We start from the raw sequence: 17,577 nt of genomic DNA, 5'->3' as shown, positions 1-17,577 counted from the left end.
CCAATTTTCCCAACAGGGCGTGGCTCTGCATGGCGGGGTCAATGATGCCTAGACCCCCTTTGCATCGCGGTTGAATGATCACTCTCCAGGCCACCTTGGCCCGGGCAGGCCACCCATCACTACCAGCCCACAAGAAGTTCCGGATCAACTGCTGCGCCTGACCGATGCATGCTCACATGGTGGCAAGGAGGAGTTGGTTTGCCACCACCACTCGGCCTGCTAAGGAGAGCCTCGTAGAATTCCAGTACAAAAGCTTCTTCCGAATGCTCATAAGAAGAGGGGTGAGCTACTGCTCCGGGGAGATATTGATGCCCACCTAGTATCCTAGATAGCTGATTGGAGTGTCCCTCGAGATCCACTGGAAAGCCTTAACTAGGGGCCAAGTTGGGGCGGGTGGAGAGCCTACCGAAAAACTGAATGAGTGCACAAAGCAGAAGCAAACAAGCACTAGAGTGTGCTGAGAGAGAGTGCAAGAGAGAGAGAGATATGAAGCAACTATGCTGAATATACTGAAGTGATACAGTCCCAAGCAAGAGACATGAACAGTCTCATAAGTGAGGGAAGCAAAAGGAAGACTAGACTATGGGAAAAGAGGGAGGCAAGCCCACCTATTTATAGGTAAGTAGGGCTGGCCGACTGGGCATGAAGTACCCGGCCTGGGAAAAATGCCAAAAAAATATACAAAAATAGGGTGGCCAGCCCACAACCAAGGGCCATGAAAAGGGATCGAAAGGGGACTCCAATGATGAGCAGAATCTGGGGATGAATGTGCTACCTCCCCCTCTTAGCACCAGATGCTAAATATACACCGAGAAGCCGAAGATGAGGAGCCAAGGAAGCCTGAGAAACCGGCTTGGTGAGCATATTTGCTGCATTCTCCATTGAAGGACAATACTCCAAACGCAAATCTCTAGCAAGAACCTGTTCACGAACATAGTGATACCGTATCTCAATGTGTTTCGTACGAGCATGAAACGCAGGGTTCTTGGTGATGGCGATGCAGCTCTGATTGTCACACCAAAGAAGAGTAGATCTGGTAGGAGGAAAGACAAGCTCCCCCAATAATCTCCGCAACCAAATCGTCTCACATGCAGCATAACAAACTGCACGATACTCCGCCATAGTAGGCTCTATAGAGGAAAGCACCATAGTAGGCTCTTTTTGCTGCTCCATGAAATGGCTCCAAACCCAAGCGAAAAAACACAACCGGTGGTCGAACGCCGGGTATCTGGATCTCCAGCCCAATCTGAATCAGACCATCCAAGAAGAGTGCATCCCTGGCCATAGAAGATGCCAAAGTCCAGAGTACCACGCAAGTACCAAAGAACTCTGAGAGCACACCGCCAATGTTGCTGATGGGGTTTGGATGTGAAAGTTCTCAATAAGGTGACTGCGAAACAAACATCCAATTGGGAGTAGGTCAACCAAACCAAACAACCAACGAGAACCTGATACTGCCCCTGATCAATCCCTGGAGAAGCATCAAGAAGAGAAAGCTTCTCACTATATCCATAGGAGAAGATACTGATCTGCATCTAGTCATCTGAAATCTGTCAAGTATCTCCCGTGTGTACTTCTGGTGAGAGAAGAAAATGCCCTTAGGGGTCTGCTAAATCTCAAAGCCAAGAAAATAATGCAAAAGGGAAAGATCTGTCATCTCAAGCTCTGTCTCCAAAGCATCCATGACTAAACGGATCCTCACAGAATAAGAACCTGTAAAGATGAGGTCATCAACATAGACCACAATGATAACAATCAACCCCCTCTCAAGGAGGATATAAAGGTTCGAATATGCATGAGAACGGGGCAGGCTGAGCTTCTGAAACAACTCATCAATCCGTTGGTACCAAGCCCGCGGAGCTTGCTTTAGACCATATAAAGCTTTCTTTAGCTAGTACACCTGATCTTGTTTGCCTGAAACCACAAATCGCGGTGGCTGATCAACATACACCTCCTGTGTAAGCTCTCCATTCAGGAAAGCTAACTTGACGTCCATCTGGAATACGGGCCATCTATGATGTCCTGCAAGAGCAAGAATGGTGCGAATGGTAGTCATCCGGGCCGTCGGAGCGAAGGTCTCATCGAAGTCAACTCCAGGGTGCTGAGCATAACCATTGGCGCCTTGTGCTTGTCCAAGCTGCCATCAGCTCGGAACTTTGATTTGAAGATCCAATGCACACCAATCACCTTACGATGTAGTGTCCTAGGCACCAAAGTCCAAGTGCCATTCCATTCAATAGCATCCAGCTCTGCCTGCATAGCACGACGCCAAGGCTCATGTGAAAGAGCCTCATCCACAGAAGTGGGATCAGAAGGACCATGAATAATAGAGGACATAAGAGCATAGTTAACAAACATGTTGCCCTCATGAATTTGTTTCCCTGGAACTTCGGAAGATCGCCTGAGAGAACCAGGTGGAGGAGTAGAAGGGAGCTCACGTAACCCAGAATCACGAACTGTTTGAAAATACTATCCAGGCACAGATCTGCTCGAACTTGCTTGAGGAGGAGCAGAGTCATCATCATCTGACTGAGAATCCACGACTGGAGGTGTAACAGAAGTAGAGGGCGGAGGAGGCGGAGGAGGAGGCGACGGCGGAGAAGGAGAAGCTCACCACTCCCCTCTGAAGATGTAGGAGTCTCGTCGAACACCACATCACGGCTCACAATAACTTTGCTGGCCTGCTGATCATATAGACGATATGCCTTGGACACAGTACTGTATCTTAGAAAAGTCATGCATTGAGACTTGGAGTCCAACATGGAGCGATGCTCCTTACGCACATGTACATTTGCCGAACAACCAAATACCCAAAAATGAACAATAGAGGGCTTCTCACCGTGGAAAGTCTCATATGGAGTTTTATCTGGAAGAGCAACAGTAGGAGACCTATTCAGAATGTAGACAGCAGTAGAAGCCGCCTTAGCCCAGAAACGTCGAGGTAATGAAGAATGCTCAAGCATAGCACGGGCCATCTCCATAATGGTCCTATTCTTCCTCTCTACAACTCCATTATGTGATGGAGTATATGCTGTAGTAAGTTGTATCCGAATGCCATGAGCTTTGCAATATTGCTGAAACTCCTGGGATGTAAACTCACCCCCTCTGTCGGTCCTGAGAGCCTTGACCGAAGAACCCGTCTCTTTTTTCACCTCAACCCTCCAATCACAAAAGTGCTGAAAAGCCTCATCCTTGGACTTCAAAAAGAAGACCCAAGTATATCTGGAGAAGTCATCCACCATCACGAGCATGTACAACGCCTTACTCAAAGATGCGGTACTCATAGGACCACATAAGTTTGCATGAACAAGAGCAAGTGATATCGAAGATCTGTGCGTCGCCTCCTTCCGAAAGGCGGCTCGGTGTTGCTTCCCTTGTAAACAAGAGGAAAAAACAGAAGATGGAGCCTTGATGGTCGGTAAACCCTCCACCAACCCATCCTTCGAAGCTCACTGTAGAAGCTGATAGCTCAAATGGCCAAAGTGAGCATGTCAAAGAGCTGAAGAAGAACCAGAAGAAAGCAAAGCGGTCAACTTGTACAAACCACTATCTTGGACTCCCTGAGCCAAGATGCTACCAGTCTCCTTATCACAAATGGTAATCTCATAACGAGAGAAGATCACCTCCGCACCTTGAGCTGCAAGAGCACTCACTGACAAAAGGTTAAATGCCAAATCTGGAATGTACAGTACATCAGAGAAGTACCTCTTGTCCTCGGAGGAGCGGAAGATGGGGATGGTGCCATGTCCATGCAATGGCATGGAAGAAGAATCACCCAAAGTGATCTTGCCTGTCCTGGCAGTGTAGTCCTCGAATCAATCTCGATGGGGTGTCATGTGAGCAGTAGCACCGCTATCCACAATCCACGACCGCAACTGAGAAGTCACAAGAGCAAGTACACAACGAGTACCTGCTAATAGAAGAATACCATCACCCTTCTTGGTCTGAGACACTGCTGTAGAGGAAGAGTTCTTTGCTTCTTCATCCCGCTTCTTCTTGTGACATTGGGGCGATTTATGACCCTTCTTGCCACAATAATGACACTCAATGTCCTTGTTTTTAGAAGATCAGTTTTTGTCTGTCTTTATCCTTGTCGTTATCCTTGGAGTTCTTGTCAGAACCCCCTTTCCCTTTCTTCTGTTGATTCTTCCCTTTATCTCGTGCAGCCAAAGCTCCATCAGAACCACCAGAGGTGCCAGTCGGCTCCTCAAAGCGAGACTCAATCTGCATAATGGAGGGGAGAACTTCCTCCCAAGTAACTGGAACAGGACGAGGAGAAGAAACAAGAGACTGAAAATAAGCATCAAACCTGTCTGGAAGCTTGGAGAGAAGTAGAATAGCCATATCCTCTGTAGAGATATCCTTGCCACAAACAGCAAGCTCGTCCTGGAGGTCTTTCATCTTCGAGATGAAAGCAGATAAAGATGGAAAGGCAGAAACTGACAAGTTCATAAGCTGCTTTCCGAAAGCCAAAATCCATCCCGGAGACTTAAATCTCGTAAAGATCTGCAAATGCCTTCCTAACTTCATGTGCAACGTCTGCTGTACGCACATGAGAGAGAATAGAATCTTGACACTTCAACAGAAAACACGACGATCGTTTGCTTGCCGAATATCAATCTGTGCGTGCCTGAGAGTCACACCACCGGAAGCAAGGGTGGGAGGGGTGGCATTGGCAGGTGTAACAAGCCAATCCGAGAGATCCTCGCCACGCAAGGCTGATTTCACCTTCACCTTCCACAAAGTGTAGTTGGAGCCATCCAATTTTGCAGACTCAGAGAACATATGAAGTGTAGTCAGGGCAGCCATCACAAGAGCTTGGGCTCAATCTCAGAAGGAAAAATGCACAATCTCGCAAGGAGTGTCCACCACAAGTACCAGAAGCCACCAATCCTCAACTCAGAACACCAACAACTGCAAGAACCACTTGTAGAGAAGAAAATGCAGCAAAACAGATGCTGCAGCCCTGAAAAAGGAGCAGCCGAACAGGTGAGAAGGGGGTTCTCAGAGATCAAACCGGTGAAGGAAGACCTGAATCTGCAGTGGAGAGGCGCTGGAAGAAGCCAGCCAACCAGCAGCAGATCTGAGAAGAAAACGCAGATGTGAAGGTGCTGAAAACTGAGGTAGATCTGGGGCAGAAAGGTTAACGCTGACTAGAGCAGCATATTAACACTGAACCGGGAGCAATGATACCATGAATGAGTGCACAAAGCGGAAGCAAACAAGCACTAGAGTGTGCTGAGAGAGAGTGCAAGAGAGAGAGAGAGAGAGAGAGAGAGAGAGAGAGAGAGAGATGAAGCAACTATGCTGAATATACTGAAGTGATACAGTCCCAAGCAAGAGACACGAACAGTCTCATAAGTGAGGGAAGCAAAAGGAAGACTAGACTATGGGAAAAGAGGGAGGCAAGCCCACCTATTTATAGGTAAGTAGGGCTGGCCGACTGGACACCTGAAATTGGCCGATTGGACATGAAGAAGCTGGCCGATTGGGCATGAGGAAGCTGGCCGATTGGAAAAATGCCAAAAAAATATACAGAAATAGGGTGGCCAGCCTACAACCAAGGGCCATGAAAAGGGACCAAAAGGGGACTCCAATGATGAGCAGAATCTGGGGATGAATGTGCTAACAAAAACCACACGACTTGTGCCAGTTGATCTGCGCTTCTGATGCGCGGCAAAAGATCTCATCGCCTTTGCGAATATCTGGAGATTCCCCACATCTTTGGATAGGTATGTTGCTGTGTCATTTGCAAACTTTGAATCTAGTAGCTCCTCTTGAGTATGGATGGGGAGACGCAAGCTCCTGGAGCCTTGTCTCCTGAGCTGAGAGAAAACTGCTCATGGCCTTGGCGACAAAAAGGAAATTTAAGGTGCTAGTGGAAAGCCCTGCTGGACCGAGTGAGAAAGGGGGAATTCGTCACCTCGGGCTCCCTAAATGAGAACCTGACTGTGAGAGGTTGAGTAAAGTCCCAAAACACCACGAATCCACTCCACTGGGAACCCCATCTGGTACATCATGCCCTCTAGAAAGCTCCCGTCAACTCTATCATAAGCTTTCTCAATGTCTAGGAGGAGCACAATGAGATCCCGCTGCGGCATCTTGGTCGAAGTTGCCACCTCCCAGAAAGTGAAGATGATGTCTTGAATGCTTCGATTCTTAACAAAACCTGTGTGAGTGTCATGGATCAAGTCAGGGAGGAGAGGCTAAAGTCTCCGGCTGATGGCCTTGGCGAAAATCTTGTAAGCAGTCCCAAGGAGTGTGATGGGTCTCCACTGCTGGATCTCCAATCTGTCACCACCCTCCTTAGGAATCAAGTGAATCAAACCCTTTGAAAGCCTCTATGGCATGGCCCCTGTGACCATGATCTCATTGAAGGTTGCTCGAAGGACGCCTTACATGAGATCCGAGTGGCGAAGAAAGAAAGAAACTAGAAGCCCGTCCGCCCTCGGGCATTTGTCCCTAGGGAGAGTCGTCAATGCCTCCGCCAGCTCCTTTGCTGTGAAGGGAGTCAATAAGAAGATCCGGAGAGCGGGGGGAACCACCTCTCTCGTGTGCCGTCAGACCCTCTCACGTGTGTCCACCACCTTTGGGGATGATGGGGTGCCCGTGAAGAGAGATCGAAAAAAATCAGTGGCAATGGCTCTCTTGTGGGGGGGGGGGGTAGAAACAAGAGCTCCATCCTGGCCATGCAACCTGCAAATACCATCTCTCTATCTATGGGAGCCTCCAATCTCAAAGAAGTCCTCTACGAGTATCTCTCTAGCCTGGATCCAGAAGGAAGCTATGGCATGGTATCTGTACTCCACCCTCCTATCCTCGATGGATCTGATCTCTGTACGGGCAGCAGCAAGCCAACTCTCTATCCATGGGCTATCGGGGAAACTCTCTTGAAGACAATGTAGAGAAGAAAAACCCCTCCGCAGGCTCCTCTCCTGCTAACAAAATCCCTCCAATCTGCTATGTGCTCCCTCTTGGAAAAATCTGCTGATCTCACCAAGGCCCACATCCAAGGTGCACGCGGTAGAACCTGAGATAAAATCCAATCCCACCCATATCTGCTCTATCTCGTTGCATATCTCGGAGTCTTGTATGAGGATGTCCGGAATCCTAGTGCTCACATGTGTGTCTTTCCTTCAGGGGTCCTCTAAGGACAAAATAACCGGAGCATGATCAAAGAAAGTGGTACCTGCCAAGATGCCAATCATGCCCCCGCGACTGCACCAAGATCTTGGCAGAGCCCTTGCCGGGGAAGCGGTGATGGTCATCTTACCCGCCCCGAGAATCAATGAATCAAACGGCGAACAGAGCTCGCCGTGGCTGCCTCCGCTCTGGGTCAAGCATTGTCGGAGGGCGGTAGGAGTGCTCAAGATAGGTGGAGGGAAGGGGGAGTGCGGGCTTAGAGGAAGAGGACCGGGGGGGGGGGGGTGGGGGGGGCTGCTGCGGGAAGAGTTGGAGGCGAGGAGGTGGAGAAGAGGGAGAGAGGAGTGGCTGGGAGTGATCCATCAGAGAGGGAGGGTATAGGGAAGGGCTCGTCGGGGGTTCAGTTGGGCTAGCTGGCCTCACTAGACCCTAAGAACCGAAGGAGGCGTCTCGGCGGGGTAAAGGCCGCCAAACTGAAGGGGCCGGAGGTGGGACCCTCACAGTGACTGGAGGGGGCCCATCGCCGGTGGGTGGGTGCTGCGATAAATGCTCAAAACGGTTCTCTGGCGGAACTGAATCCTCATGAACTCTGCCAGCCTGGCACGCGCGGCGGCAGCACTTAGCTTTGGTAGTCGGCTGGCGGCCTTGGCGTGGGCCAACAGTCTACCACACTCCGGTAGCAGAGTCGTCCGCGGTTGGGCCTTGGTGCTCGGCTGCCTGAGAGCTTGCCTCTCTCTCTACCCCCTGGTGATGATTTGAGCTTGGGGGGGGGGGTCAGGGGGGACCATCAGGGGGGTTCTCTTGGACTAGCGCCGAGGGCAAGCTCTGGTGAGGTGTCCCATCTGCGTGCAAATGAAGCATTGGCCGGGAAGGCCTGAGTACTCCACTCACTGTAGGATGGGGTCTCCCTGAAGGCTAGGAAGGGATATGACGTGAGGCACTGTCTCCGGTGAGGCAATACAGATGCAAAGCGATGGAATCCCGGCCGCCCATGCGAGGGATGAAGCGGCAGTGTGGGTGATTCCATCACTCTCCCAATGGCTCCACCAATCACCTAGAGAAGAGGAAGGTATTCAGAAAGCTTGAAACGCTAGCCATTGGGTCGGATGCGGGTCGAAGCCGTGCTGCCACCTCGCAAAGAAGGCCTGGGCGGTACGCAATGCTGGGGGGTGGCAGCAGTGTGAATGGGAGAGAGTTAGGGTTAGAGTTCATGTGTGGGAGACATACACAGAGAAGCAAGGGAGAGAGAGAGAGAGTTGTGGGGATAAGTCAACTCATCAAGATGTGAGTGTGTGACTCCCCTATCACACATGTATATTGCACTAGTACACAGTGTGCACTTAGTACATTAAAAGTACTAAGTGTACTATGTACTATAACTTATGGGCTTGTACACACTATAAGGGTGGGCATAGTGCCTTTACCCCAACAACCTCCCACTTAAAGGCAAAGTGCCCTTAAGTAAAGGAAAAGAAAAAATCAGCATGTACATGATAATATACAAGGCCATATCAAGGCTGAAACTGGCCTCATCCAATGCCCATCAAGTGTCTGCAATGAGCAAACCGCTCCGGAGGCAAACTCTTTGTCAACAGATCAGCCGGGTTGTCATCCGTATGAATCTTAACAAGCTGAATTTGCTTGTTCTCTATCACCTCTCTGATGAAGTGATACTTCACATCCACATGCTTCGTCTTTGCATGAAAGACAGGGTTCTTTGCCAACTGGATGGCACTCTGACTGTCACAATGCAACAATGGAATATCCCCTGTATAGCCCAAATCAACCACTAACCGAGATAGCCATAATGCCTCCTTGCAAGCCTCTGTGGCTGCAATATACTCGGCCTCTGTAGTAGATAAGGCAGTGCACTTCTGCATCCTGGATATCCATGACACAGCACCTCCTGTGAATGTAAACACATAACCGGTAGTAGACTTCCGGTTATCTGGATGACCGGCATAATCCGAATCCGTGTAACCATGCACTAATACATCCTGTTTGCCAAAACAAATGCACATATCCTGTGTGCCCTTCAGGTATCTCATGACACCTTTCACTGCTTCCCAATGCTTCTTGCCAGGGTTGGCCATGTATCTAGAAACCACTCCCACTGCAAATGCAATGTCCGGCCTAGTAGCAACCATGGCATACATGAGACTGCCACTATCTGATTGTGGGCTGTCCATAGCACTGAGTTTCACATATGGAGGCAAAGGAGTAATAGTCTTCTTCCCCCCGTCCATATTGAACCTCTGCAAGACTTTGCCAATGTATTCCTTCTGAGACAAATACAACACATGCTGATTTCTGTCCCGAAGTATCCGCATACCCAAAATGTGATTTGCATCACCCAAATCCTTCATATCAAAGGTTTGATGCAGCCTCTTCTTCAAGGTATCCATCTCCTTACGAGATTTCCCGGCAATCAACATATCATCAACATACAAGATGAGGATCAATAGATTGCCATCCAAAGCTTTCTTGGTGTATAAGCAATGATCAATGTCACTTCTCCTGAAATCCTGGGATTTCATGAATGTATCAAATTTATGATACCATTCTCTTGGTGCCTGTTTGAGCCCATAAAGACTCTTTTTCAGCTTGCATACAAGCTTCTCCTTTCCACTCACTGCATAACCCTCTGGCTGTTGCATATATATCTCCTCATGGAGATCACCGTGAAGAAAAGCAGTCTTCACATCCATCTGAATCAAGTCCAGATCATCATGTGCAACCAAAGCTAACACAGCTCTAAGTGTGGTCATTTTGACCACTGGAGAGAAGATCTCCTCAAAGTCCACACCATATTCCTGCTTGAAGCCCTTAGCCACTAACCTGGCTTTGTATCTTGGCTTTGCATCTGGTGCAACTTTGAGCCTGTAAACCCATTTGCATGGCAAAACCTTCTTGCCTGCAGGCAAAATCACCAACTTCCATGTTCCATTTTTGTGCAAAGAATATCATTTCTGACTTCATGGCACGCTCCCAAAGAGCCTTGTCTGCCCTCTGTAAAGCCTCCTTATAACATGAGGGCTCCCCACAGTCAGTGAGCATCAAGTAGTCAACCCCTGGAACAAACCTGTCAGGGGCTCTGGAGGGTCTAGTGGACCTCCGTACCCAATGACCATCATTTGCAAGTTGCTGTCCAGCCTGCATATCACCTATTGGTGGCTCCTGTTCCATGCCATAAGGTTGAAATATCATGCCCGGTATCTCCTCTAACTGTGGTATATCCATAGGGATATCTTCTGCCATCTCTGGCTGTCCATTTGGACCATTTTCAGCACCATTTAAGGGCTGGTTTTGCTGCTGTAATGGCTGATTTACAGCCCTTGGTTGTTGTCCATGATGTCCATCATCATCATCAAAGATGACTCTGCTAGGCTCCTGTTGCCTTGCAGGCTCCTTATACATGCATGTTTCATCAAAAATGACATCATTGCTGCGTATAATCTTTCTATTCACGGGATCCCAAAGTCTATACCCCATTTCACCTCTGTCACCATATCCTAGGAATATGCATTTGTGAGACTTAGGATCAAGTTTGGTGCGCATTTCCCTGCGTATGTGCACGTACGCAACACAACCAAACACTCTCAAGTGCTTGTATGACGGAGGCTTCCCTGTCCATACTTCTTCTGGCACTTTCCCACCAAGCCTCGTGTTAGGTGACCTGTTTATAAGGTGAACGGCTGTCATAACAGCTTCAGCCCAAAAACCATGAGGTAACGCAGCATGTGACAACATAGAACGGACCTTCTCCTGAATGGTCCTGTTCATCCTCTCTGCTGTCCCGTTTTGTGGAGGATCATAAGGAGTAGAGAGCTCCCTCTTGATGCCTTTAGCATCACAAAAGTCCTGAAACTGTTTGGACATATACTCTCCACCATTGTCGGAACGCAAAGCCTTCAGTGTTTTGCCAGTTTGATTCTCAACAAGAGCAACAAACTTCTGAAACACTGAGAATGTATCACTCTTCAAACGAAGAGGATAAACCCACACCTTGCGTGTGGCATCATCAATAAAAGACACAAAGTATTTTGCCCCTCCCAAAGAAAGCTGAGGCATCTCACATACATCTGTATGCACAAGCTCTAACTGAGCATCTTTCTGTCCAAGAGCTTTCTTGTGGGGGCACTGCAGTTGCCTGCCATATATACAATGCTCACAAAACTGAAAACTTGAAAACTTTAGAGAAGGCAAGTAACCCAAACGAGACAATTGCTCCATTCCTTTGACACTCATGTGTCCCAACTGGCTATGCCACATAGAGATTTCCGGCAGCTCGGTTGCATTTACATTAGCATGGTGACAAACACCTGCATGCATGAAGTAAAGAGTGTCCACCTTAGAGCCTCTGGCAACAACCAGTGAGCCCTTACTAATTTTCCACTTTCCACTACCAAATGTGGTAACATAATCAGCATTATCAAGCTGTCCAGTAGGAAGCAGATTCTTCTTGATCTCAGGCACATGCCTGACATCATGGAGCATAAGCTGTGAGCCATCTGAAAACACAAGCCTCACATCACCTCTGCCAAGAATCTTGCATGCATGGTTATCACCCAAATAAACTACTCCTTCATTGCCAGCAATATACTTGACAAACAAGTCTCTGCAACCTGTGACATGAAAGGAGGCACCTGAATCAATGATCCATGAGTGCATACCATGACCACCTGTAAGAAGTGAATGGGCATCAAGTGAAGACGTGAATAGGACCTCATCCTCATTTGGCTTTACATCTTTGGCTTCATCTTTGTCTTTGTCTTTGCCTTTTCCCTTTTCCTTTTGATCATTTTTCCATTTGTAGCATTGCTTTTTGATGTGTCCCTTCTTGCCACAATAATGGCATTCCAAGTCCTTTTTGGAACGAGACTTGCTCCTTCCCCGTTCTTGGCTTTTACCCCTTTGCTGGGATTTCCCACGTGCATTCATTGCATTGGACTTTCCAACATAGTTGTTCTTCCTGTTCATCTCTTCTTGAAGAGAGCACCCTCAACATCTGCATATGACAGCATAGCATTTGAATTGCTAGTGGCTGTCCTGAATGTGTCCCAACTCTCTGGCAAAGTGCATAAGAGAAAGGTGGCTTTGAACTCATCGTCCATTGCCAACTTTTGATTGATGACCTGGCTGACAACACCATTAAACTCATTTAGATGGGCTGCCATAGATGCCCCTTCCTTCATCTGAAGACCTATGAGTTTCTTCAACCAATACACTTTGCTTGAGGCACTTTGCTGGGCATACAAGTCCTGCAATCTCTGCCACATTCCCCAAGCTGTCTTCTCTTCACGAATGCTGAAAAGTAATGAGTCTGACACAGACAACATGATAGTAGATCTTGCCAGCTCATCCATATCTTCCCACTCTTCAGCAGTAAGAGAAGCGGGCATTACACCCCTTTCTTTGATAGGCTTGTGCTGCTTTTTCTGGAGCAACACATTATAGCACTGGGTTTGCCAAATATCATAGTTATGTGAGCCTTCAAGCTTCTTGATGTGAAGCAATGAAGAGCTCTCACCTGTGTGGTTGCCATAGCAATATGCAACCTGTCAATGCCTGACTCCTTGCAAAATGTGCAAACACTGCACCAAAAGCACACAAAGTGCTCACAGTTATTCTCCCAAGCTTTATCTCCCACTGCGGAAGCACAAATGCAACTTTTCTCCCACTTAATGTGATGAAATCACCAAAATCTGGTTGCTGCAGATTTAGGACAGCACCTTAAATGTGCTCTATTGCCCTTCCAAAGTACTGTACAGCAGTACTAAGTGCTCACCAATGATGTACCAAACCTGTACCGGCAAGTACAGTAGCTGAAATTGAACCTTTTGCTCACTCAAATCAATGTGCAGCCATGCCAAAACTTGTACAAAGCTGTACCAAAACTGTACCAGCAGGTACAGTAGCAATAAATGCTCTCCTGGCTGTCCAAATGAGTGAAAATCAGACTTTTACAGTCCCGTACACTGCATACAACAGTCCCGAAGAGAAATTGGGCAAAAGCCCCTTGACTGCAAGCTGATTTCTGAGGATTCAAGGCATAAAGGTCTTGCCTGCTGCTTTGCCAAGCTCAACAAGCATAAAATCTTGAAAAGCCCCTTGATTTAAGATCAATTGCTGATCATACATGGTACATTGACGCACATGAAGGCATCCAGAGTCTTCACGGTGCTTTCCCGTGGCCACATATACATCCAATACATGAAAGCCCCTTGATTTACAGGCACATTGAGTGCTTGTCGGGCATCAACACATTATCCACAGCATCAAATGCGATTTCCTGCATGCAAATCAATCCAAATCGGCACAAAAGCCCCTTGATTTGCACTGCAATTTGCTGCAATTTTGCCCGAATGTGCGATTTCTCACATCATACAGCATGTATGAGTACTTAATTGCACAATTACATCAAAAGCCCCAAATTTCGACATCCAATTTCCTGCAAATTGATCTTGATTGTGACCAATGTCACCCAATTTTGCCAATTTTGCTCAAAAATTGAGCAATTCGGCACCTGTACCTGCTCAATTGATTGAATTGATAAGAAATTCCCAAAATTGAAGGCAAATACCTCTTAATTTTTGAATTTCTCTGAGATTTGCAGGCTGAATTTCTGATGCTGGTGCTGCTTTTGCAGAAATGGGCAATTGAAGGAGCTGCTGTGCAGGTTCTTGGAGGTGATCCTTGCTGCAGATTTGATGGCTGCTCCAATCAAGCTGATGCGCCTGCTGCTGCATTTGTACGGATGGCTGGGCAGCAGCTGCTGCTACTGTAGGCGCCTAAGATGCAGGCGCTTGGAGGTAGGCGCACGAAAAGCAACGGGCAAAGCTGCCGTCTAGCGCTCAACGATAACACGTTTTGCTACGTGCGAATAGGTACGCCGCTGCACTCCTCCAGCTTCCACGCCATCGCTCCCAGCTTCTGCAGGTTACTACAGTGCTTACGCTCGCTACGTGTAAAGTTGGATACGCCGCTGCACTCCGTGTCCGCCTGGCTGCTGGCTACCTGCGTTGCAGCTTGGGCTTCGCTACGAGCTTGCCTTCACGATTACACGCCTGCGTATGGACACCCGCCACCTGCTCTTTCCGTCAGGCCTCTATTCGGCTGTGGTCATCGCTTCTACCATGTGCACCACGCCTCTGTAGCCTTCGCTTCACACACCTTGGCCTTTCCAGACTATACACAGACGAAAGGGAGTCTTGGGCTTTCTTTGCTCGATCAAACAGAGAGGACGGGCCTGCTCCAGCTTCAGCTTCAGCTACGCGTTTCTGAAGAAACTCAGCGTCAATCCCTAGCCGACCTGCAGGCTCTGATACCAGTTGAATGGGAGAGAGTTAGGGTTAGAGTTCATGTGTGGGAGACATACACAGAGAAGCAAGGGAGAGAGAGAGAGAGTTGTGGGGATAAGTCAACTCATCAAGATGTGAGTGTGTGACTCCCCTATCACACATGTATATTGCACTAGTACACAGTGTGCACTTAGTACATTAAAAGTACTAAGTGTACTATGTACTATAACTTATGGGCTTGTACACACTAAGGGTGGGCATAGTGCCTTTACCCCAACACAGTGTTCGAGGGAGCAGCTCGCAGCTCTTCCGGGAGTCCAAGACTACCCTCTTCTTGCTAAGCCTTTTCCGATCTTTGTGATACCTTAAGTCACCATCACCACCATTTAGGGGCAGAGTGATCATGGTTGTTTCCATGCAAGGGCTAGAGCTCATTTTGATGCTTAGGAGTGTGATTTTACCATCTCTAAACCAAGCAACTAGCGTGACTATAAAGCAAGGATTTTAGTAGACCCAAGGTTTGATAATAAATGTTAGGCTATTTGCAGGTCCTGAATGTGTGCAATCCTTTGCCGTACAGTACAAGGTGTCAGTATTAGCCCATGAAAGGTCCTTGTCTGCAATTTGGGCGTGAGTGAAGTTGGAGTGCCCATTATTCTGCCCGGGCCAAGTGAAAGATTTTTTCCCTGACCTTCTATGCAGCTTCCATTTGGTGGGCCTGTAGAACTTGATCTGGCAAGGTGTGAACATGCTGAGGAGCATTCAGAAAAAAGATGATGGGATGGAGTGACGGTTGGGGCCCCTTTGCATTGTCAAATTCTGTTTTGTGGGGCTGATGGGTCTTACTGCTGGTAGCACTTATTCAAAAGTAACATGGATGGCAATGCTGTGCTACTGATTTGGAGATGAGATAGTGTAGGTAATAAGCCCTGCACATGATGTATGGACCTTGTAAGAAATGGGTGCAACTTGATGAGGAGGAAGACTTCATCTCCCACTGCCACCATGTCCTTAGTGATTAAGTGGTTCTTGCTGAGCAGGCACAGGATCCTACACCAAACTTGCTGAGCAGGGCAGTCTCACTGGCAGTGGTGCTGAGACTCACTCGGGTCCTCACAGTGATGGCTGCCTGCAGGATGGCCCATGGTGGTTAGCCAAGACTTCGTTGCTGTTACTCATAACTGAATAATGAATGGGTTTTGAGGTGTGGGCACTCTATGATCCTATAAACCCTAGCTAGTTGACCATCACACTTCCCTTGATGATTTGTTCTGAAAGCTTGGGAGATGTGACATTGCTGTTGCCACATCTTACTAAATCATGTGTACTATCTTTATGGTTGCCTTGAGTTGACATTTCCTCTTTCTTGCTGAGCATGTTTGTTTTCTTGCAGTTTCCTGAAACATTGGCTTCAGCAGCTGGTCGTGTTTTTGCACCCTTGTTTCCAAGAGGAGCTTCTCCATCAAGCTCAAGGACAAGTGCCCGGAGAGCTCCAAATGCACAATATATTGGTGGATTGCAGGTTGGGTCAACTTTACAGGATAATGTCATATAGCTTTTATAGGTGCTGTTTCGTAATTGTTGTTTCTTGATGTTGAAAGCATTGTCTTTGCTTGATGTTGAAATCAGGGCCGTGTTCCTGCATCAGCCCCCTCTGCGCCCATCTTGCTCCCACCTTCTGAAGAGTCTGTTGCCATGTTAGTGTCCATGGGGTTTGACAGGAATCGAGCCTTGCAAGCACTTTCCCAGGCAAGGAATGATGTGACGATGGCCACAAACTTGCTACTTGAGGGTCAATCATGAGACGCCCAAAGAGCTGTATTACCAATGGTCTTTGTATTTTACGAGGCACTGAAGTGCGTTGTCTTTTCGATATTGTTTTGTAAGTGATTAGTGGTACGGGGTCATGCAGCCATACTTTGCAGCGTATGATGATAGTGTTTGTCACACATTTTAGAGTCTTTGGTGTTTGTCCGTGGAACAAACTTATGAACAACACGAGTTACCAGTACAATCCTTCTTCACTTTCTGGCATATGGGGGTGTTTCCAGACTGCATAGTAGACCAGCTGCCATCAAAACTTAGTAAGTTGGGGGTTGCTCGAATGTGTGCATACAGAGACAATTTGTGTCTATATGGGACTCTTGTGAAGAATTCTCAAATTGACTATATTATACAGCTTGGAAATTGTAACCACTTTGCATGGCATGGTGCCCATAATTTCTATCACAGAGGAAGTGCTCGTGAAATCTCTCTTTGCAACTAGAATATGGTTTGCCCCATGCTTGATGTTCTCCTTGTAAAGCAAGATTGCTTTGAGTGATTGCTTGGTGATCGTTTGTCAATCTTCACATATTGAGTCTATTCATGAACACAAACGTTGGGCTTCCACAGGTTATAGTTGGCTCTAGCTATAAAGATCGTCCGTGAATTCAGCTTTGAAAAGTGAAACACACTGCAGTTTCAGTCCTCCTTTCACCCGAATGGAATCCACTGCATTCCATTAGGGTGAAAGATACAATTGGCTGTAGCTATAAAAGATATTCTTGAATTGAGCTTAAAAAAGGGGAAACACACTGCAGTTTCAGTCCTGCTTTCACCTCACCCTAATGGAATCCACATGCATTCCATTAGGGTGAAAGATACAGTTGGTTGTAGCTATAAAAGATATTCCTGAATTGAGCTTAAAAAAGGGGAAACACACTGCTGTTTCAGTCTTGCTTATTAAGACACTAAGGTTATGTAAAAGGGGAGGAGAAGGGTGTGTGTGTGAATGGACTTATGGTCCACTAGCTCACCTATTTAAAGGTGAAGCTAGGAGGCATTTTGTATTGAGCAAGAAGCCTAGTTGTAAGCAAGATATTTTCTTGTATTTTGTGAGTCTCTCTCTTCCACATATCTTGTTCAACCACGTTTTTCTCAATATGGTATCAGAGCTTGGTTGTGTGGTGGAAGTTCTCCATTTTGAAGCTTTATCTTCTCAACCTCCATAGCTATTCTGTACCAGTCGTCAGTGGAGGACTGTAGAAGGCGTTTCAGCCTCTGATTTCTTTTGGAGATATCATCCCTAGTCCAAGGCGCATCAGCCCAGCTACTCACAGCCGTGACATTCGCGCTGTACAGTCCGGCATTG

The 17,577-nt window shown here is 47.5% G+C and overlaps 1 protein-coding gene across 1 annotated transcript in view; it reads left to right on the top strand.

Annotated features, from left to right (window-relative positions):
* LOC147612706 (rhomboid-like protein 20) overlaps positions 1-16,693 on the top strand; it is a 42,365-nt gene extending 25,672 nt beyond the window's left edge. Inside the window, exons 7-8 of the mRNA XM_086783281.1 lie at positions 15,838-15,966; positions 16,074-16,693. Of these exons, the coding sequence (XP_086639407.1) occupies positions 15,838-15,966; positions 16,074-16,247 (303 nt within the window). The 3' untranslated portion in view covers positions 16,248-16,693. The remainder of the gene's footprint in view (positions 1-15,837; positions 15,967-16,073) is intronic.
* The last annotated feature ends 884 nt before the right edge of the window (positions 16,694-17,577 follow it).

The sequence above is a fragment of the Cibotium barometz genome, chromosome 45 (genome assembly GCF_041138505.1).
Source record: "Cibotium barometz isolate CiBa-2024 chromosome 45, ASM4113850v1, whole genome shotgun sequence".
NCBI lineage: Eukaryota > Viridiplantae > Streptophyta > Polypodiopsida > Cyatheales > Cibotiaceae > Cibotium > Cibotium barometz.
Note: the sequence above shows the minus strand (reverse complement) of the source record. Positions and strands in the feature narration are given on the sequence as shown.